This window comes from Neofelis nebulosa, chromosome 5 (genome assembly GCF_028018385.1).
Source record: "Neofelis nebulosa isolate mNeoNeb1 chromosome 5, mNeoNeb1.pri, whole genome shotgun sequence".
NCBI lineage: Eukaryota > Metazoa > Chordata > Mammalia > Carnivora > Felidae > Neofelis > Neofelis nebulosa.
The window spans coordinates 34,971,132-34,994,294 of record NC_080786.1 but is presented as its reverse complement, the minus strand read 5'-3'; the positions used below and the strand labels follow the sequence as shown (position 1 = coordinate 34,994,294).

Genomic DNA, 23,163 nt, shown 5'->3' with positions numbered 1-23,163 from the left:
TAGAGGCACTGTTAAAAAACAATTTTGTTGGTAACTCCCATCTGTAGTTTTCATTTTGACATTTTTAAACATTCAGCTCAACATTAACAGAAAGCTAGTTATAATTTAAGTAAAATGAAATTTATTTAAAAAAATACTTTCAGGAAGCTGCAGAATGGCTAATGAATGCTTCTTGATAAGCTTGTAGTGTTAATTCTATATATGCTCCCTTCTGGGCTTCTGTTTTTGCAAAGACCTGTTTAAATTTAAAAAAAGAAACTCTTAAGCAATAGAACATGTACTATTTATAGTTTTCCATTTCTGCATTAGCAAAGTCCCAGTTTAAAAAGTCTTCCAAGTTTCACAATTTTTTTTTCTGTTTATAAAATAAGCATACTACATGGACCAAAAAATAACATCCAATACAGTTCAAGCCACAGTAATTCTAAATACCAGAAGAATTCTAACATGGTTGCCATGTCTCTTAGCCTGTTTTCAGAAAAAAATTAAAACCTGACATTGTACCCCCCTGCTAGGTCAAAATGAAAATCATTAAATTTCAAAAAAAATCACTTTATTTTCCCCAAAAGCATTTTGCTTTACCTGACCAATCACAGAAAACCAAAATTAGTACCATAGTTTCTCTCTACTCCTCCTAGGGGGTCCATCACTGGTCACTTTTATCCTTAGAACTGCTTTGCGGTGTGGGTAAAATAATACTGGGAGAGAAGCCAGATCCACAAAACCATGTCTATTCTGAGCATTAGAAGTGATGAAAATTATACAGTGACAGAGAACTCTGTGTAAGGCCATGGTTGGGAGAGGGAGGCAGCTCCAAAGTGCTAATGCAACTAAGACTTAGTAATAATACAGGCACCACCCTCTCCCCTTCTGGACAGGATTGTGACCGCCCTGAAGGATGGGAAGGTACACTGGGAACACGTGCTACCTGCTCCACACTGCCCTGCTCGTCACTTGATCCCCTCAAAGAACAAGGGGGCGGCTGCCCTACTATCTGAACTACTTGGGACTTGAGCGTGCAGCTCCTCCACTCCCACCCCATCTGTTTCTGTTATCCAGGCTGAAGAAATATGGGGCTCTGGTCACTGTTTCAAGATCACAAATGTTTAGTTACTATTAAATATGACCCACTTTAGAATTCTTCCCATCTCAATTAGCACCACACAACAGCCGGGTGAAAAAAGTCCCTTTACCTTAATTAAATGTACTCCCTCAGCAGCCTGCTCCTTGGCCTCCTGAGCCGATGGGCCATCTGGATGGAGCATGTGATACAGCTGGACCAAGCTGGTGGCATCATCCAGTCTAGGGTGAAAGGAATTACCGCTGTCAGTGCGTTTTCTTCATTTGCTTCACGGTTCTATAAAAATGTGTGCCAACTTAAAACTAAATTACACTTCAAACTTTCCTCGGGCCAGACATTTTTTAAGCCTTCAGGTTTTATACTTTCAAAGGCATTTTCAGAATACGGGCCAATTTAGGCTTTACTTCTACTCTGAGGTAGGCAGGCCGGGTATCAGTACAGGGAGTGCCCAATTTTTGAAAGTGAATATATTCTAAGTGTGACTATATTCCTTTTGGAAACGGAGCATTACTTCTCATAGAAACAGCATTCTTAATGGTAGATGGCTGCCAGGCCAGCCCACTTCACCAGCAGCTAATAATGTCCTGTTCCTCAAAGGGCAGGAATACTACCTTCCTCCCACATAAGCTGGAGGCTGGTGGTCAGGGGATGCTCAAAGCCACTTGCCTTTAAGTTCATTAGCAGTGAACTTATTGGCAGCTAACAAATTTTCATTAAGACTCTGAATTAGTGGGAAAATGCCTTTACAAGAAGCATCCTAGGAGTCCAAGGAAAGACTCCCAGGCTACCTTTCTATTCATAAGAACCCACTAGTTAAAAATTAGCATCCTAGTGAAGCCAATCTGAAATTGTGCACCTGAGTCAGAAGGAACGTCAGGTTCTGCTTTTGCAATCTAGAATTCAGTCTTCTGGTTTGTACTTACCTTTTTAGAAACCTATAGACAACTTCTATCAGCAAAAAAACCTCTTTAGCCTTCCCCAAACCAGTCACTGTCTTCTCACATAGTCAACACTTGCCCACCATTTGTCACCTCAAAGCTGAGGAGGTAACAACCTTTCTAAAATGCTTATGCTTTTGAGGTTATGCTGTGCACACTAGTGAGGTACTGCCTTCCAGTTGGGGGTAGAGGGATAAAGACAACCTAATTCAGTATTTCTCCCAGCCATCTCATTAATTTTCTCTGCTTTACATCTGAGCTGGTGGATAAAAAGTGGAGTGATCGTGAGAGTAAAGAATTTCTCAAGCCATGGTGACCTTAGAGAAATGCTCTAGGCTTATCCCAAGGCCCATCCACTCCAAGGCCATCCTCTGGGAGAAATGAGAAATCAGAGCTGTTCACATAGTAAAACTTTCCAGGGAAAAAAATTCAAACATGTTCATTACAAATGTACTGCTTGTTATAATCTAATAAAGTCCAATAAACATGGCAACAAAATTCCCCAAATAAAAAATAAAATTCCCTTTAGAGCTTAAGCATGTGGTCCTGTTAGGAGCTTAAATGGGTTTCTATATATATTTAGATTCCATTTAGGGCTTTATTACATTCATGCTAAAGTATAATGCCTGCATCTTACTAAACAAATTAGCTTAACACCTAGCCATATTTGAAAATAAGAGCAAATAAGTTTCCATGTTCAAACAGATTTTAAAAGAATCTCAACCACAAACCAACAGTGAGACTTAAGTCTGAAATAAATATGAGCCGAATCCCAGTTCTGCCTTGTGTTTCATTCAGTGAGGATGTGCACCCTCTACTGTCCGGTCTGAGATTTGCAGCACGTTGTCCAGGTCATAAACCACACAGGAATGGTTTTACTTAATGTGGAGCAGGAAAGATTACTCAAAACTCCCTCCCAGTATACAAATAAACTGCTTCAAATGTAAAGCTTAAATACGGTAATGAGTATTACTATAATATATATTACTACATTTTGATAAAGAACTTTGATTTTCAGTTACATGTTAATTTTTTACGAAAATGTTACATGTCTTTAAAATAAAAAAATTTCAGAATGATTCCATCTTAAAAACCTTATAAGAAAATTTGTTCACAGGAGATGTCACTGCCAACCAGCCCCCTGCTTATGTGGGATGAGGTTATATGTCTGCCCTCTGAACTGGGTTACAACACACTTGCTAGTAAAGTAGGCTGGCCTGAAGTCATCAACCATTAGGAATGCTGCTTCTATGAGAAATAGTGCTCTGGTTCCAAATATGGGCTGTATTTCTTAAAGAATGCCTGTGGCACCTTCTAGTTCCAAATGCTTTAGGAACTTTATGTGAAGGACTTAGATGAGATTACATGGAGGATACTCTGAGTCAAAGCTCCTCATAGTCTGAAGGTGGCAGTAATCCCTATAACCCTCTTGTAGCTCAGACTTTTGAGTCAGTCAAGGACTGCCTACTGACCTTACTACAACCATGCTGGTTTCTTTTCCTTGTCATCTTGGCATTTCTAATCCAACTGATAATCAAAAACAACAGTTTCATCACAAGCTGTAAAGTACAGTTTCAGCTAGAACCTGGGAGCACACCAGTTAAAATACATGCATGTTAAAATACAACAGATATTCCAGGGGCGCCTGGGTGGCTCAGTCGGTTAAGCATCTGACTTCAGCTCAGGTCACGATCTCACAGTTCGCAGGTTTGAGCCCTGCATCAGGCTCTGTGCTGACAGCTCAGAACCTGGAGCCTGCTTCAGAGTCTGTGTCTCCCTCTCTCTCTGTCCCTCCCCTGCTCGTGCTCTCAAAAACAAACATTAAAAAAAAAAATACAACAGATATTCCTTGTTTCATGCAACTTTGGAAAACTAATTTTTTCAACATCTTAAAAGTCTTGCAAAAGCAAGGGACATTAAAAACAGTATTTTCATAAATTAAATGATGACTTTTACTGAAAAGCTCCAGTCCCACCAGAAGACAAGCACCTATCAGAGTTTATGTCTTTACATTTCCTATTTAATCCCTTTTTGAGTCTCTGGAAAGTTCACTGATCCCCAGGAACTCTGGTGAGGCCCAAGATAAGTCAGTATCCAAGGTATATAATACAGATGCACTACCACGTATCTTTCAAAGAATCTAGCCTTGTTTAAACAACACAAAAGCAGGGGCGCCTAGGGGGCTCAGTTGGTTAAGCGTCCGACTTTGACTCAGGTCATGATCTCATAGTCTGTGAGTTTGAGCCCCGTGTCGGACTCTGTGCTGACAGCCTGGAGCCTAGTGCCTGCTTTGGATTCTGTGTCTCCCCCCCCCCCCGCCCCCCCGCCCTGTCTCTCCCACTCTTGTGCTCTGTCTTTCAAAAATAAACATTAAGGGGCGCCTGGGTGGCGCAGTCGGTTAAGCGTCCGACTTCAGCCAGGTCACAATCTCGCGGTCCGTGAGTTCGAGCCCCGCGTCAGGCTCTGGGCTGATGGCTCGGAGCCTGGAGCCTGTTTCCGATTCTGTGTCTCCCTCTCTCTGCCCCTCCCCCGTTCATGCTCTGTCTCTCTCTGTCCCAAAAATAAATAAAAAACGTTGGAAAAAAAAAAAAAAAAAAACATTAAAACAAAAACAAGAACAAAAACCACCAAAGCAAAGACTTGAGAAAACTGGGTTGTGCTGGAAGAACAAACCCATAAACAAATGAGGTAAATGAAAGGTATTTATTATTGGACAATACACTGTCATCAATGGGGAAAAATAGCTTAAATACATATTTACTATAATAGTTGTGAGAATTTCTTTTACTTACTAAGATTGTACTTACAAATCTCTCTGAATCTGGTCAATCAGTAAACCATCAATCTTTTTCTTATTTACGAAATACCAAGCCATTCCACCGAAGTGTCTTGTTGAGCGTAAAAGGTCGTACTTTCCATGTTTATCTATATCTTCGTAAGTCTGATGATGAATCTATCCACACAAAATGTAATTTTTCAGAAACATGAAAATAAAAAGTGAGGATTACTGGATGCACATTTACTAACATGAGCATTGCCCAAAAGGTATCAGTAAACCAGGTCTACTGATACCCGCCTCCACTATCATTAACCAATAGGTATGGTTTAGACTGGCCCTCCACTGTGGAAGTGTGTGGCAGCCGGGAACAAGTTTGCCACACATTTACAGTCAGATCAATTACTTTTCAGCAGCCAAGCACTACTCTCGAAGCACCTACTACATATACTGGAGACCACTAGAAATAATAGACCACCATTATCTTGGTCACTAGGGGAAAAGAAAAGAAATCAAGAATGTTTTTTCACTCCTCCCTTTTTCTCCTATCCCATCGACTGCTCCATTCTTACTAACTAATGTTCCTTCAGTTCTTCCAGATTCATCTTGCATATGATAAATAGGGCATTTCTGTGTTCAAAAGGCTTTCAAAGGCCTTCTGACTAAAGTCCAGATTCTTGAGTCTAGCCTCTGAGGTCAAGTACGGCCCCATTTACTTTTCTAGCTTCATCTTGAACACCTCCCATACCCAATGCATGTACAAGCAAACCAGATGACTAGCCATTTGCAAGCACACTGTTTCCTACCTGTTTTTCACACTGTTCCCCCTCCCTGCCTGAAACACCTCTTCTCACTCAACTTCACCATGTTCCCTGCCCTTCTAGAACCCTGGTCAAGACCCCTATGAAGTCTTTCCTGAGAGCACTTTGTAATCTTCTCTTAGCACCTAACATCTTAAACCCAAGGTGATAATTATCTGCATACTTATCTAGCACCCTTCTCCACAGTCAATGCCAGACTGCAGCTCTGACAGAGCACACCCGATCTTAGTTCATGTCCTCGCCTATATTACCCACCACACTATCTCACACATGGAAGGCACTACGTGATTACTTACTGAAATGTAAGACACGCGACATTTTGGCAAATTTTAGCAAATGACTCTGTTCCTGTATGATAAAATGAAAAGAGAACAGGCTTTGCCTATTCAAGTTTGGGTCCTAAACTACCACCTACTAACTGTGCAACTTCCAGCAAGGTACCCAACTCTCCAAACTTAAATTCTCTCATCTGTAAGGGCTGCTGTAAGGATAAAACATCTGGTATACTTCAGGTACTCCATAAATGTTCAGGTATTTCTCTTTCCCTTGAATAAATCTTACTCATAACCATACTTAAGTCCATACTTTAGAAACTATAAAATATACTCACTTTGATATATTCAGCAGAATCTGGCTCAAACTGGGCAACACAGAGATTGAGGACATCAACATGCCGGTCCTGGCTGTACATGGTCTAAAACCACACAGCACAGATGGAATTAGATGAGATAAACATGAAAGCTCAACACCCGTCCTGATGCCATGACAGATATACTCATCCACATCTGTGCCCAGTAAGAGGTAGGCAGAGATAATACAGGCTCCACAACTCACACCCACATTCAAATCCCAGCTAAGCCAACTGCAAGACTGGTAACGGTGGTGGAGTCATCATTAGAAACACGTATCTGTCAGGAGTGCTGATTCGAAGGGGCACATGCACCCCAATGTCTGTAACAACACTATCAACAATAGCCAAATTATGGAAGAGCCCGAATGTCCACCGACTGATGAATGGATAAAGAAAACGTGGTATATACACAATGGAATATTACTCAGTGATCAGAAAGAATGAAATCCTGCCATTTGCAACAATGTGGGTGGAACTCGAGTGCATTATGCTAAGTGAAATAAATCAGAGAAAGACAAGTACGTGATTTCAATTCACATGTGGAATTTAAGAAACAAAACAGATGAACATTAGGGAAGGGAAGCAAAAATAATATAAAAACAGAGAGGGAGACAAACCATAAGGGACCCTTACATACAGAGAACAAACTGAGGGTTGATGGAGGGATGATGGGTGGGAGGATACGCTAAAAAGGTGAGAGGCATTAGGAGAACACTTGCTGGGATGAGCACTGGGTGTTATATGTAAGCTGATGAATCACTAAATTCTATTCCTGAAACCAATACTACACTATATGTTAACGAACTTGGATTTAAATTAGAAAACACACACACACACACACACACACACACACACACACACACACACACACACACACAACCCTGCGTATCCGTGCTTATCAAAGCAGAATGCTCTACAGCAGCAGAGCCAATGTTCAACCAAGAAACCATCACCACTGACTCTACGAAAGCACAGTCACCTTACCTTAAGATTTTCTTCCTTGAAAATTACTGGTGTCAAAACCCTACGACCTTCTTTTGGGAAATAAACTTGTATCATCCTGTCCCGTTCTTCCCAAGAGGCTTTCCGTAGCGTGCCACTTGGTTCTCTGACAACAATAAAACGCTCCTGAAATAGAAAACATAATCAAGAATGAGTTTCTGAAGACTTATTTTTAGTTCCAGTGTTCCATTAAGCACCATTATATGAATAACTTGCAATCAAAATATAAAATGCAACTGGGAGACATAAAATGCAATGGTCTATGATTTCAATGATAATGTTAAACCTCGAAGACTTGGCAAGATTTGATACTTCCTTCACTAATCACTGCTCTGCCTCTGACAATCAGAAATCTAAAATGAACGTATTTACTAAGTGCCAACCATGGTCCTAAAGTGAGCTCAATACATAAAACGATTCAACTAAAAAAAACTGATCAGAGATTCATCTAAATCCATTTCAGAGGAAAGAAGTACTATGAGACCTTTCAAACTGTTTCATTTCCCCATTCCAAAGTCTCACTGAAACAGACTTTATTTACTTTGTGATCTACTTCTAAAGTCCCTGGGATAAAAGGAACAAACCCAAGAATGTGGAGTCTTAATTCCTCACCTGTGTAATTCCTTATAGTGACAGGAGACATAAATGTGTCAGAGAGACTGTCTCCCTGCTTCCGGCCTCTCCACTTTTCCAACTACCAAATCCCAGGCCATGAGATGGCTTCCCTCTGAATTCCACCCACTGTGTGTGCCACTCAGTGGGCAATTTATCATGTGCAAGATTCCTGACACTGCTCAGATACTGTTAGAAAACTTAAAATGGGCAGGAGCTATGGATTATAATTCTTCACAATACCCGGTGACTTACAAAGAACTTTGCAGTTCGCAGATACTTGATATACATCTGATTAATGTTTAAATTAACTGACTTTCACCTTTTCAGAGATGTGAGAGTCTCTGAATGTGTTTTGAGGATAATAAAAACTTTCATCAAGTACTGCAAACAGAAAAAAATAGCAGATGCCTAAATAACACAATTATTTCTCAAAAGGACTAAGGTAATTTGAATTCTAAGTTCCTCTCTCAAGTTATAAAATGGTCCCATGAACAGCCTTCAAAGCACTGCAAACGTATAATAAAGCAGCCCAAAGCAAAAATTTTAATTAAAATGAAACTCTGAGATCCTTGTTCATCAGGTCAGGCATACAGGCAGTTGATGTACACAGATATGGACACTGCTCGAATCATGTCTTCTAACCATAATCATATATGATAAAAAGAGTAACGTGGTGTGGCCCTTCCCCCAACCATAGCGTTACATAGTACTCTAGTGCATTTTTTGGGCTAAATTATAAATCGCTCTTGTTTCACTCTTAATTGAAAAGGCTCAAACACAGTTCCCTTTTGGAACTGGTCATCAAGGGAAGAGGAGCTAGAGAATAAAAACCACAATAGAAGAAGCAGTGGTATCTAAGAATTATCTGGGGAAGCCTGTCACTCTTGCTGCAAATTCTGAAGAGCGAATATCCTTTGGGCAGTCTGGGTTTTTCTGGCATCCTCAAGAATTTACAGGAAAGAAAAACGTTTCAGCTTAGGAAGTCAGTCTAACTTGGGCAGAAAGAATCCCCTTCTGCCACTGCTTGAAGATTTCTGCCTATTTGTGGCTTAGGGGTGGGTTTCTGTCTGTAAACCCCTCGTTCTGTCTCAGGACACCTTTCTCTGCAGTCAATCTGGAATATACTGTGTCCATAATCTGTAGGGAAATGGTAACATGATGATGTGGGACTGGTCTGCATTTCTCTTCTTCCTTATGCTGGGCTGGATCTTCCGGAAGGGTCTCACCCAGTCACAGGAGTTCTGGTTTGGAAGATTCAGAGACAGCTGGGTCACAGTGATGTCGACCCTCGTTCCTCAGGTCCAACCGCACATATTTCAAATAAAGATCATTTTGCAGTTAGATATATACTCACCCGGTGTGGTATGCTATATGATATATCAGTAAACACATATTTGGCTGTTTCCGTTCCTTCCAAAATTTTATCTTCAGCTAACACGTCATTTATTGGCGCTCGTTCTTCCAGAACCGGTGGCATTTTTAATCGTACTTTAGCTGCCTCAACTGCCTTTCTTGTAGCCTAATGAAATAACACATTTCTTAAGGAAAGCTACAACGTTACAGACAAGAAGGATCATCTGACAAAAGCAGATACTGATATAAAATGCCAAGGACTGCGAAGAGAAGAAGCTGTAGCCACGATTCAGTGAGTGAAAAGGCCCCTGCACCCTGGCTTTTGCCTCTCCGCTGTGGCTGAGAGCACCACCTACAGACTCAACCATTCTCGACACAGCAAAAGATGCTCGGAGACCGAGCTGGGCCACAAAAGCTGCTTAAAATTAAAGAAAGGATTTCATTTATTGTGTACATACTATGTACCATATATTGTTTACATACTCTGAAAATATTTGGCTCATTTAATGCCCACAACTACCTTATGAGCTAGCTGACACTGTTATTCCATGGAAGAGAAAATAAAGGCACACAAATGTTAAGTAAATTGCTAAGAAGTTGCAACACTGGGACTTGAACCCTGGCAACTCAACTCCAAATCCCACGCTCTTAACCAGTGACCACAGTGCTCCGTGCCACACAGTTAGCAATGATTACCTCTGAGAAGTTCAAAGGGGACCTTTTACTCATGTGATATACTATTGGATATCTGAATGTTTTGCTCTGACTGTAATGGGCAATAATGCTTCACATATTCACACATGAAAGCATTTTCCACAAAGCACTCAATACGCATGACTCCAGGAGGACCCTGGTAGCTTACAGTAGGATGTGCTTCAGCAGGATCTCATAATCCCACGAAAGCATCAGCTTCAAAGCAGCTCACAGCAGAGGCTTCTAAGGAAAGAAGCTGAAGCAGGCAGGACAAAGAAAAGACACTCGAGCAGGTTTGGGAGCAGAGGAGGAGCTCTGCTTGGACACGCAGGCCTGACCCATGTGCCCCCATCTGCCTAATTTCAGCCATGCTCCCTGCTCCTATCTGCCTGCCTGATCCCATTTCTCTTCTCAGTCTGTGCCTGGAACTCCCATCATGAGCATCTATGGAAGAGCAGCTCTCAGCATCCAGGGGGCCTCTGGAAATCTAATTTAACCCTTGAAAGAAAAGTATCCTGCCCATATGTCTGCATTCACGTACTTCTTCCAACTGTGCCTGGGTCATCAGCTTATAGGTTGGTGGCTTCAGTTCTTGTACAGCTGGTTTAAAAATCTTCTGCAGATTCAAGCCTGTCATCTTGATGAGTATGTTTTGGACTTCCTCATCCATAAATGTAGGTTTCTTGATCTCTGAGCTACCAGATTCTGTTAAAATGGATTGTAGTAAATAAGAAGATGGTAAAAATGACAAGCCAACGAGACCTCAAAACAGAAAAGTTAACAATAGAAATGATGAACAAAATGTCTACCTCAGTATGCATAATGTTAATCCCTATGAAATCCATTCATCCATTCCTTGATAAAATTTACTGACCACTTACAATGATTAAGAATACTGGAAAAAGACACTCAATCTAGTGGAAAAGCAACATAAAAAACTAATTAATCTGGGGCACCTGGCTGGCTCAGTCAGTAGAGCATGCAACTCTTGATCTTGGAGTTGGGAGTTCGATCCCCATGTTGCATGTGGAGATTACTTAAAAGTAAAATTTTTAAACTAAGTAATGTAATAATGTTAATCATAATAACTTACAGAGTTGTCTCCTATACGTCAGGCATTACACATATTTTCAGGAATGTTTACAACAACCCACAAAATAGGTATTGATATCTCAATTTTATAAATGAGGACACTGGAGCCTCCTTAAAGACAACTAGCTATTAAGTGACAGAGTCAGGATTTAAACCAAAGTTTGTTTCTAGAGCCTAGATCAGCTCTAGTCTCTCATGGTGGCCCCCAGTGCAAGCGCCATATACATACTCTTGGAGCAGAGATGGACACGGCAGGGTCAATGAAGGCTTCCCAAGGGCCTGAACAGCACAGAATAAAGGGAGAGAAATTCCAAGCTAAGGGGCCGCAACTAGGAAACACAGGCTTGGATTACAGCGTGGGACTGAAAAGGCCAAGCGGGTGTCATGGAAGAGGCTTGGACAGGAGAGGAGACCAGATATCATCTCTGCCTTATGCAGTTTGCCTATCCATTTGCCTAACTTCCCCTGTTCCATTTCCATTAGGAAAAAAAAAAGAAAGAGAGAAAAAAAAAAGAGAGGAAATAAGTACCATTCCTTCCCAGCCTCCTCTTCCTCTGCTAGTCCTGTACATGCTGATTCCCCTAAAAATCCTTCTCTTCTCCCTTCCTATATTCTCCCTGAATGATATCCTAGCAATATAACTTTAATTACTTCTTTTTTTTTCAAGTTTTTTATATTTATTTTTGAGAGAGAGAGAGAGCATGAGTTGGGGAGAGGCAGAGAGAGAGAGGGAGACACAGAATCTGAAGCAGGCCCCAGGCTCTGAGCTGTCAGCACAGAGCCCGATGCGAGGCTCAAACTCACAGACCGTGAGATCATGACCTGAGCTGAAGTTAGATGCTCAACCAACTGAGCCACCCAGGCGCTCCAACTTTAATTACTTCTATATGCTGGTGACTCTAAAATCTGAATCTTCAGTTAAGATCATCCTCCAACCACCTAACCCATGGACATCTCACTTGCACTCCAGTACTGCCAAAGCAGAACTCATCAACTTTCTCCCGTCTTAAACCTGCTTTTCCTATTGCTCCTTATCTTAGCAGCATCCATAGGTCATGTGGGCCTGAAATCTCACAGTCATTCCTGACTTCTTTACTCTCCACATCTAGCCAAAGAGCAGTAGTAACAGCAACAGCAATGATAACAAATAACATTTGTTAGGTGCTTACTATATACCAGTACTTACTGAGCTAAAAATGTTACGTATTCAGCACATTTAATCTTCACAACCCCAGCAATACCATAATTATCCCCATTTTACAAAAAAAGCACACTAACACAGAACATACTGCCTGTTATACCTCATAAATCTCTAATCCTCCGTTTCCCACTGCCACTACTCTGATCAAGGCCATCCTCATCTCTTGCCTTTGCTTCCTAACCAGTCTCCCTGACTCCAAGAATGACTCAGACTCCATTCTGACACCACTGTAGACCACTGTTCACAGAACAACCAGAGTAATCTCATAAAAACGCAGTCAAAACAACAGGAAAGATTAACGAAACTAAGAGCTGGTTATTTGAAAAAGTAGGAAAATTCACAAACCTTTAGCTACACTAAGCAAGGAAAAAAAAGAAAGGACCCAAATCAACAAAATTATAAATGAAAAAGGAGACACTACAACTCATACTACAGAAATACAAAGGATCCTAAAAGGCTAATGTGAACAATTACATGGCAAAAAACTGGACAACCTAGAAGAAATGGAAAAATTCTTAAAAACATATGCCCCACCAAGACTGAGGAAGAAAGAGAAAATCTGAACCCACCAATTACTACTAAGGAGGTTCAATCAGCAATAATAAATGTCCCAACAAAGAAAAGGCCAGTACCAGATGGCATCACAAGTGAATTTTACCAAACATTCAAAGAAGAATTACTGCCAATCCTTCTTAAACTCCTCCAAAAAACTGAATAGGAGGGAACACTCCCAAACTCATTTTACGAAGCCAGCACTATCCTGATACCAAAGCCAGACTCTACAGCCATTACCACCCTGAACACACCCAATCTGGTCTGATAACAAAGCTAGAAAAGGACTCTACCAAAAACTACAGGCCAATATTCCTGATAACTATTGATGTAAAATTTCTCAATAAAATACTTGCAAACCAAATTCAGCAGCACATTAAAAAGATCATTCACCATGATTAAGTGGAATTTATCCCTGGGATGCAAGGATGGTTTGACATACACAAATCAATGCGATACATCACGCTAACAGAATGACAGAAAAATCATATAGTCGTTTCAACAGATGCAGAAAAAGCATTTGACAAATTTCAACATTGGTTCATGATAAAAGCTCTTAACAAATTAGGTAGGGAAGGAACATACCTTAACATAATAAAGGCTATATATATGCTAAACCCACAGTTACCATGAAAGACTGAAAGCCTTTCCTCTAAGTTCAGGAATAAGACAAGGATGTCTCCTATTCAACATAATGCTTCAAGTCCTAGACAATCAATTAGGCAAGAAAAAGAAAAGGTTCTCAGAATTGGAAAAGAACAAGTAAAACTGTATCCAATTGCAGACAATAGGATTTTGTATGTAGAAAATCCTAAAAACTCCACCAAAAAAAAAAAAAAAACTATTAGATCTAGTCAGCAAATTCAGTAAAGTTGCAGGATACAAAATTAACATTTAAAAATCAGTAGCATTTCTATACTAACAGCAAGTTATGTGAAAAAGAAAGAAAGCAATCCCATCACAACAGCATCAAAAACAATAAAACACTTAGGAATAAATTTAGCCAAGGAGGCGAAAGATCTCTGTATTGAAAACTAAAACACAATGATGAAAGAAATCAAAGAGGAGGAATGCAGGGAAGATGGTGGAGTGGCAGGATCCTGAGCTCACCTCACCCCAAGGATGCACAGAGGCAACAACTACATGTATGGCAACTAACCCTGAAAATGACCTGAAGCCTGGCAGAACAGATCTCCCACAGCTGGTTGTAGAAATAAGGCCACATCAAAAAGGGTAGGATGGGTGGAAACACAGTCAGTAATCAAACCCCTGGGTCAACTAACCAAAAACAAGAAGGATATCACAAGCACAGAGGAGCAAGAAGATCAGACTCCCAGACTGGACTCCTTCCCAGACCCACACTGGGAAAAGGAGTCCCCACAAGGTCTGGCTTTGAAAATGAGTGGTGCTGATTTTAAACTCTGAGACAGCCAGAGGTTAAAAAACCTGAGACCCAGCATGCTAAGTAACTCACTGCAGACACAGCACAAAAGCAGCAGTTGGAAAAGCACCTGGGGCATATGTGAAAGATATGTATGGACGAAGCTGAGGACGTGTGCCAGAAAGACAGGAATCTTCAGGAAACTTCCCTGGGAACAAAGTGATGGTGGTGCCATTTTTCTTGCCCTCCCCAAGCCTAGACGGCCAGACTCTTGACAGAGCCTGTTCTAACACACTCTTCATCTACCTTGCTACCAGCATGTGCCTTGCCTCAGTGTTGCCCCGTGGACCTGTCCCACCCAACCCACCTGCCTTGGTAGGCACCCCTCCAAAGCAATTCCTGCCAAGGGGAGTGGGGGAGATAGTCCCACACACCAGCATGTGTTCAATTCCTGCCAGCCAGGCCTCTTACTGCCTGCATGGGGAACAAACCCTGCCCCCTTCAGCTGTCGCAACGACTAACTGGAAACAACCAGGCTACCTACCAGCAAGCCCATGGCAGCCACAGCCAGGCCTTTCAACAGGACAGTACACTGCCCACTGTGCCTGCAGCAAATGAAGCAGGACATGGAGCCCACTGAGCTAAGGGCCAGCCCAACCCATCAGGATGCCCACAGAAATTGTGGCCTAGCCACAAAATGAGGACACACACAGTCCACACAGGGGACACCCCTGGAGCATGTGGTCTGGTGACAAGAAGGGATTGTGCTACAGGGCACCACAGGACCTCTTCTACACAAGGACACTACTTTAGAGATCAGGAGACATATCTACCTGATATACAGAAACAGATACAGAGAGTGAGAAAAAAATGAGGAGACTGAAGAATATGTCCACAAGGAAAGAACAAGACAAAAATTACAGAAAAAGAACTAAACAAAATAGAGATAAGGAATATGCCTAATAAAAAGATCAAAGTAACAATTATAAAGATACTCAACTAGACTTGAGAGAGAGGAATAGATGAATTCACAACTTCAACAAAGAGAAAGAAAATATAAAAAATAATCAATGAGAGTTGAAGAATACAATAACTGAAAGAACAAATACACGAGAGGGAATCAACAGCAGATTACAGAATGCAGAAAAATGGATCAGTGATCTGGAAGACAGTGTAATGGAAAACAACCAACCTAAATAGCAAAAAGAAAAAAATAACAAAAAGTAAGAATAGGTTAAAGGACCTCTATAACATCATGAAGCACAGTAACATAGTACTATAGGGATCTCAGAAGAAAAAGAGAGAAAGGGGCAGAAAACTTATTTAAAGAAGTAATCACTGAAAATCCCCCTAATCTGGGAACACATTCAGGTTCAGAAAACACAAAAATTCCCAAACATGATGAACCGAAAAAAGTCCACACCATGACATATAATTAAAATGACAGAACTTGCAATAAAGAGAGAATATTAAAAGCAGCAAGAGCAAACAATTACACACAAGGGAACTCCCATAATGCTATCACCTAATTTTTCAGCAAATAATCTGAAGGTCAGAAAGGAATGGCAGGACATATTCAAAGTGCTGAAAGGAAAAAATTTACAACCAAGAATGCTCTACCCAGCAAAATTATCTATCACTCAGAATTGGAGAGATCAAGAGTTACCCAGATGAACAAAAATTAAAGTTCATCACCACTAAATCATCTTTACAAGAAGTGTTAAAGAGAATCCTTTAAGTGGTTAAAAAAAAAAGACAATAACTACAATTCAGAAAATTGTGAAAGGAAAAAATTTCACTGGTAAGAGCAAACATAAAGTAAAGTAGGACATTAATCACTTATAAAGCCACTATGGAAGTTAAAACACAAAAGCAGTAAAATCACCTATATCTACAAAAATTAAAAGAAATATTAGGGATATACAAAATAAAAAGATGTAAAATATGACATCATACATATATAAAACATGGAGGAAAAATGTAAAACATGGTACTTTCAGAATGTGTTCAAACTTAAGCAACCATCACCTTAATAATAGGGACTGCTATACATATATGATGTTATATATACACCCCTGGTAACCACAAATCAAGAACCTGTAATACACACACACAAAAAAAAAGGGGGAAAAAGCTAAACATGACAGTAAAGAAAGCCACAAAACAACAAGAAAGCAAAAGAAGAAGGGAACAGAGAAGAGCTAAAAAAAAAAAACCACCAGAAAACAATTACTAAAATGGCAATAAGTACAATACCTATCAATAATTACTTTACATGTAAATGGAGGTAAATGCTCCAAACAAAAGATACAGGGTGCAGATGGATTAAAAAAAAAAAAAAAGAAAAAAGACCCATCTATGCGCTGCCTACAAGAGACTCACTGCAGAACTCAAGATACACAGAGACTGAAAGTGAAATGATGGGAAAAGATATTCCATGCAAATGGAAGAAAAAAAAATAGTAATATTTACATCAGACAAAATAGACTTCAAAACTAAGACTGTAGCAAGAAACAAGGAATTACATAATGATAAAGGGATCACTCAAATAAGAAGATATAATAATTGTAAATATCTATGCACCCAACATTGAGGCACTTAAATACATAAAGTAAATATTAATAGACATACAGAGAGAAACTAACAATAATAAAATAATAGCAAGGCACTTTAACACCACTTTTACATCAATGGATGGAACACCCAGTAAGAAAATCAGTAAGAAAACAATGTTCTTGAATGACACTTTAGACCAGATGAACTTAGCACATGTATACATAATATTCTATCCAAAAACAACAGAATACACATTATTTTCAAGCGCACATGGTACATTCTCCAGGTTAGATCACATGTTAAGACTACAAAACAAGTCTCAATAAATTTAAGACTGAATCATATCGTGCACCTTTCCCAACCATAACAGTATAAAACTAGAAATCAACTAAAAGAAAAAAAATGAAAAAAAAAACAAAACAAAAAAACACGAACACATGGAGGCTAAGCAACATGCTCCTGAACAACCAATGGGTCAACAAAGAAATCAAAAAGAAAGATATGGAGACAAATGAAAATGGTAACACAACAGCTGCAAATCTTTGGAGCACAACAAAAGCAGTCCTAAGACAGGAATTTATAGGAATACAGTCCTACCAAAGAAACAAGAAAATATCAAATAAACAATCTAACCTTCTACCTGAAGGAAACTAGAAAAAGAACAAGGCCAACATTAGATGGAATAAAATAAAAAAATTTAGAGCAGAAATAAATGAAACAGAATAAAAAATAGAAAAGACCACTGAAACCAAGAGCTGGTTCACTGAAAAGATAAGCAAAATTGATAAACTTATAGCTAGACTCATCAAGAAAAATAAAAAGGACCCAAATCAGAATTAAAAGAGAAGTAACAACCAGCACCACAATACAAAGGATTATAAGAGACTACTACGAAAAATTATATGACAACCTAGTAGAAATGGGTAAGTTTCCAGAAGTATAACAATCTTCCAAAACTGAAGCAGGAAAAAATAGAAAATGTGAACAGACCCCTTACAAGTGATAAAGTTAAGCCACAATTTAAAAACAACAAAGTCCAGACCAGACGGATTCACAGGTGAATTCCACCCAACTTGTAAAGAAGAGTTAGTACCCATTCTCCTCAAACTATTCCAAAATAATAGGGGCACCTGGGTGGCTCAGTGGGTTAAGCATCCGACTTGATCTCAGCTCAGATCTTGATTTTAGGGTCATGAGTTCAAGCCCTACATTAGGCTCTACACTACATATATAACCTACTTTAAGAAAAAAAAAAGTAGAAGAGGAAAGAAAGCTTCCAAATACATTCTGTGAGGTCAGCACTACCCTAATACCAAAACCAGAAAGAAAAGAAATACAACCACAGGCCAATATCCCTGGTGAACCCACATTTATGTCATCAATTAATCTACCACAAAGGAGGCAAGAATATACAATTGAGAAAAAAACAGTCTCTTCCATAAATGATACTGGGAAAACTGGGTATCTACATGCAAAAGAATGAAAGTTGAGTCACTTTCTTACACCATACACAAAAATAAACTAAAAATGGATTAAAGGCATAACTCCTACAAAAAAAAAAAAAAAAAAAGAAAGAGGGGCGCCTGGGTGGCTCAGTCGGTTGAGCGTCCGACTTCAGCTCAGGTCATGATCTCGTGGTTTGTGCGTTCCAGCCCCGCATCAGGCTCCGTGCTGACAGTTCAGAGCCTGGAGCCTGCTTTGGATTCTGTGTCTACCTCCCTCTCTCTCTGCCCCTCCCCCTGCTCATACTCTGTCTCTCTCTCTCTCTCTCTCTCAAAAATGAATAAACTTAAAAAAAATTAAAAAAAAAAAAAAAAAAGAAAGGCAGTAATTCCTCTGACATCAGCCATGGCAACATTTGTCTAGATAGAACTCTTCAGGAAAGGGAAACAAAAGCAAACAAACTACTGGAATTTCATCAAAATAAAAAGCTTTTGCACAGCAAAGAAAACCACCAACAAATGAAAAGGCAACCTACTAAATGGGAGAATGCAAATGATAAATCAGATAAGGGATTAATATCCAAAATATATAAAGAAGGTAATACAACTCAACACCAAAAAAGCAAATAATCTGATTAAAAATGGGCCAAAGACCTGAACAGACATCTTTCCAAAGAAGACATACAGATAGCCAACAGACACTTGAGAAGATGCTCAATATCCCTAATCATCAAGGAAATGCCAATCAAAACCACATTGAGATAATACCTTACACCTGTCATAATGACTAGACTCAAAAAGACAAGCAACAAATGTTGGCAAGGATGTGAAGGAAAAGGAACTCTAGCGCAATGCTGATGGGAATGTAAACTGGTGCAGCCACTGTGAAAACAAGTATGGAGGTTCCTGAAAAAACTAAAAATAGAAATACCATATGACCCAGTTAATTCCTCTATACTGGTTATTTATCAAAAAAAGCCAAAACACTAATTTGAAAAGATATATGTGCCCCTATGTTCAAAGCAGCATTATTTACAACAGCCACAATATGGAGACAACTAAGTATCCATCAATGGATAATAAAGTTGTGGGGTGTGTGTGTATGTGTGTGTGTATGTGTGTGTGTGTGCATGCACACGCGTGTAAAAGAATATTATTTGACCACAAAAAAGGAGGAAATCATGCCATTGGGGACAACATGGATGGGTTGTGAAGGCATTATGCCAAGTGAAATAAGTCGAGCAGAGAAAGACAAATACTGTATGATCTCAACTACATGTGGAATCTTAAAACAAACAAAAACTCACAGAAAAAGAGATCGGGGGTGCCTGGGTGGCTAGGTCAGTTAAGCGTCTGACCCTTGATTTCAGCTCAGGTCATGATCTCATGATTTGTGGGACCAAGACCCACATCTGGCTCTGCGCTGACAGCACAGAGCCTGCTTGAGATTCTCTCCCACTCATGAGTTGTCTCTCTCTCTCTCTCTCTCTCTCCAAATAAATATTTAAAAGGAAAAAAGAAAATGAGATCAGACTTGTGGTCTTATGGTTACCAGATGAAGGGGTAGGAGGAGGGGGAATTGGAAGAAGGTGGTCAAAGGAAACAAACTTCTAGCCAAAAGATAAATAAGAACTAGGGATGCAATGTACAACATGATAAAAACTGTTAACACTGCTGAAAAGCATATATGAAGGTTGTTAAGAAAGTAAATCCTAAGAGTTCTTACCACAGGGGAAAAAATGTTTTTTGCTTTTCTTTGTATCTACAGGGGAGAAAATATGTAAACTAATCTTGCTGTAGTAATAATTCATGACATATGAATTTCACAACATATTATCACTGTGTTGTACACCTTAAACTTATACAATGCTGTATGTTAATTGTATCTCAATAAAACAAAAAAAATTTTAAATATGATCAAGATCATGCATGCTTGAAACTCACCAATGACTTCCAATATCATTTAGAAAAAAAAAACTAAGGCAGTCTGCTTTCTCACTGCATCCCCCACTAAACAACGTGCTCCCCCAAAGGCCAGAACCCTGTCTTATACTCATCTCTAACACCCAGGTCACTTAAAGCACCTGGCAGACAATATGTGCTCAGCACTATTCTCTCAGACCGTCTCACCCATTCCCCCAGCTTGAGTTACCACTTTCACCAGATGTTTCTCACTTCAGATATGACTGCGTATTAGATACCTACACTAGAATTTCAAAAGCACCTCAAATTTAACGTGTGCAAACAGACGTTTAGTTCTGCCTTCCTTCCAAGCTCATCTCATCTACTCCTGCCTCTTCTTCCCTCACCTCCCTACCTGTTCCTACAATTTCTCTGTCTTGGTATAAATGGGGTTATTCTCCACTCAACTGTGCAAGCCAGAAACCTGAGAAGCAACACTGATTTCTCCTTTTAAACTTACAGCCAAAGCCATAACCAACCCTTATCAATCCTACCTAAAACATGGGTTTCCAAACTACCTGTATTTCAGTCTCATTTCTGGACTTTTGCTTATGCTGTTTCCTCTGCCTGAAATGCTTCCTGTTTTCTCCCTATAGCGTGGTTAGCCAGGTCTCAGTGTTCGTCATCATCTCCAGGAACTCTTCCCTGCCCCTTCCAACCTAGTTTGAGCGCTACTCTTACGTGCAATCCCCTATCCACAGCCTGGGTCACACTACACTGCCACCTCCCCCTTGGGCCACGAGTTCCCTCAAAGTTTAGTTGGCCGTTTCCCCAAACGTAGCTGTGCTTTGCAAGGAACCGAACTCAGGCACTGTTAGTTAAGCGAGTGAAGAATTACAAAGGTGGGCGATAACAGACCCTTCAGGTACAAGGTACAGAAGGAAGCCGGCTGGGTCTAAGGGAGCACTGCTAGAGGAGCCGGGGACTGGGATGAGGGGGTGGGGCCCGCGTGGTTCTCGCCAGCCAGAAGGACGCTCTGGATCTCCCAGGAAAACGCGCCAGCGGACATCTGACAGGTCACTTACCCGCCTCAGAGGCAAGCCGACGGCATGGCAACCCCGCCCCGCAGGGCCTGGGCAGCGGCTGGAGCAGGGTGCCGAGATGGAGCCGAGTTCGGGCCGGGAAAGAGACCCGCTCGGTGTTCCGAGAACCTGTCAGCAGGCCCCACAGCGACACAGACGATCTGAGGGTCGCCATGATTATCCGGGGCCATCTGCGCCGGAAGTGGCTGTGAGACATTTCGGGTCTCGCGCGCTTCGCGCGGCATTCTGGGAAATGTAGTCTGGTTGCGGGAGGTGGGAGGCAAAGCTGCGCAGCTTTACGATTTTCTTGTAACCCGCTTCTTACCACGTAGAAAATGTTCGTGTCCTGTGTATGCATACAGCCAAAGGTAAAACGTACAACATCTGCCTTATATATTTTTTCCTGGACCTTTCCTTCGGTTTCCATGGCTCTAACCGATTTCCATTGTCTGCCCAAACCTTTTCTCCCTGCCCCAGGTTTAAATCCAACTGCCTATTCGACTTATCCATTCCAGCTTATCACAGACCCTCCCACATGCCAAATATAACCGATTGCCACCACCAACTTCATCCATACCAACTCATACACTTCATTCTGTCTCAGAACCTTACCTCTTTACTTCATAGCCCTTTTCTCAATTTGTGATTATTTTGCTCATTTATTTGCTTATTTTTCTCATCCCATGAAGACAATCACTCTACGTATGTCACCTAACCTGGTATGTCTATGCCCAGCAAACATGTGTTGAATAAATGACTGAATGAATGATTAAGTGATCCTGTTATTTTCTTACCAGCTGTCCAGGATGTGTAGGTCTCTCTCTTCCCTGTAGTTTGGCACTTGTGCTAAGAACTCATCCCAAGGCCTGGCCAAAGGAGGATGTTAACACTTGTTTGAGTTAGTTGGACAGGTAGACTCATCTTCTAACCTTAACCCCTTTTCCACCATGGCGCATTTAGATCTGTTTCTGAACAGATTCCCTGATTGGGTGGGGGAGGATAGAGCTCTAGGCCGCATTCAGGGATGGCTGCTGCCCTATGCTTCCCAACACTTCTGCTCACACCTACATCATAGCAGGTAGCAAGTGTCAGGGAGTGGTAGTGAAATGCATGCAAGTGTCTCCCAGCCCGTGCCCTTTCTCTAAGAATCGACCACCTACTTCATTCCCATAGGCATTGCTGAGAGGATATCACTCCTCTGAATAATACTGTTTTTTTGTATATCACTCCCCTGAATAATACTGTTTGGACAATGAGTGGACACCTAATGCAGGAGGAATGAATCCATTGGCTGCTGTATTAGTTTCTTGTAGAGATGGCTATGTGGTTTGAGAAAAAGAGAGATGAGGAAAGGTGCTGTCTTGGCCAGAGACCCTCCCATGTTCTTTTCATTAATCTCCTTTATTCGGGCCACACTAAGTTTTACTGACAAGTATTAACCAAGTTTCCTAGTTCTAGCTGTAACCGTGGACAGTCGCCCACGTCATTCAGAGTCTCAGTTCCTCACCTACCAAATGGCTATAATGAGAGCACTTACCTTGCAGACTTTGAGGATAAAGGACTTTCAGGATTTGACGTCTGGCATTTCATAAATGGGGTGGGTGCAAGACAGCTGGGTGGCAGCAAGTTGGGGCCTGTCTGAAGATCTTCAGAGGGAACACTTATCAGTGAAGGCTATCTGGTTATAAGAAACAAATATTTCCTGTCTAAAACAGAGATGGAAGTGTTGGGAAAGATGTTGACTATCTCACAGAGTGAAAGGGAAAGGTGAATAGAAAAGCCGCAGGAAGGCCTTGAAGGATGGAAGCTCCAGGGTTTCCAGAGGCAGGAACTCAACAGAAATCTCTCCAGGAGGCTGCTGTCACAATGCCTTGGTTCCAACTACTTGCTTTCCATCAAAGCTGAGTTCCTGGTGAAAGAAACTGACTGGCCTAGGTGAGGTCCTATTCACCCCCTGGGAAATGGGGAGGGCTGGCCCTCTGACAGTCCTAAGACACCCTAGAAGCATCCAGTGGTAGGATTCATCAGGTCAAATCTGGGATCAC

The 23,163-nt window shown here is 40.8% G+C and overlaps 1 protein-coding gene across 2 annotated transcripts; it reads right to left on the bottom strand.

Moving 5' to 3' along the window:
* Positions 1 to 6: 6 nt before the first annotated feature.
* Positions 7 to 21,323, bottom strand: MRPS22 (mitochondrial ribosomal protein S22). Of its 2 annotated transcripts, none has more exons than XM_058730033.1 (8): positions 21,122 to 21,323; positions 10,452 to 10,615; positions 9,219 to 9,383; positions 7,232 to 7,375; positions 6,227 to 6,310; positions 4,827 to 4,972; positions 1,194 to 1,302; positions 7 to 235 (listed from the first exon to the last, which is right to left on the bottom strand). In XM_058730033.1, exons 1-8 carry the CDS (start codon positions 21,291 to 21,293, stop codon positions 140 to 142), a joined length of 1,080 nt encoding a protein of 359 aa, XP_058586016.1. In that variant the 5' UTR covers positions 21,294 to 21,323; the 3' UTR covers positions 7 to 139. The 2 variants fall into 2 exon arrangements, with proteins under 2 accessions (XP_058586016.1, XP_058586017.1); XM_058730034.1 differs by lacking the exon at positions 21,122 to 21,323 and adding an exon at positions 10,720 to 10,741.
* Positions 21,324 to 23,163: the final 1,840 nt, after the last annotated feature.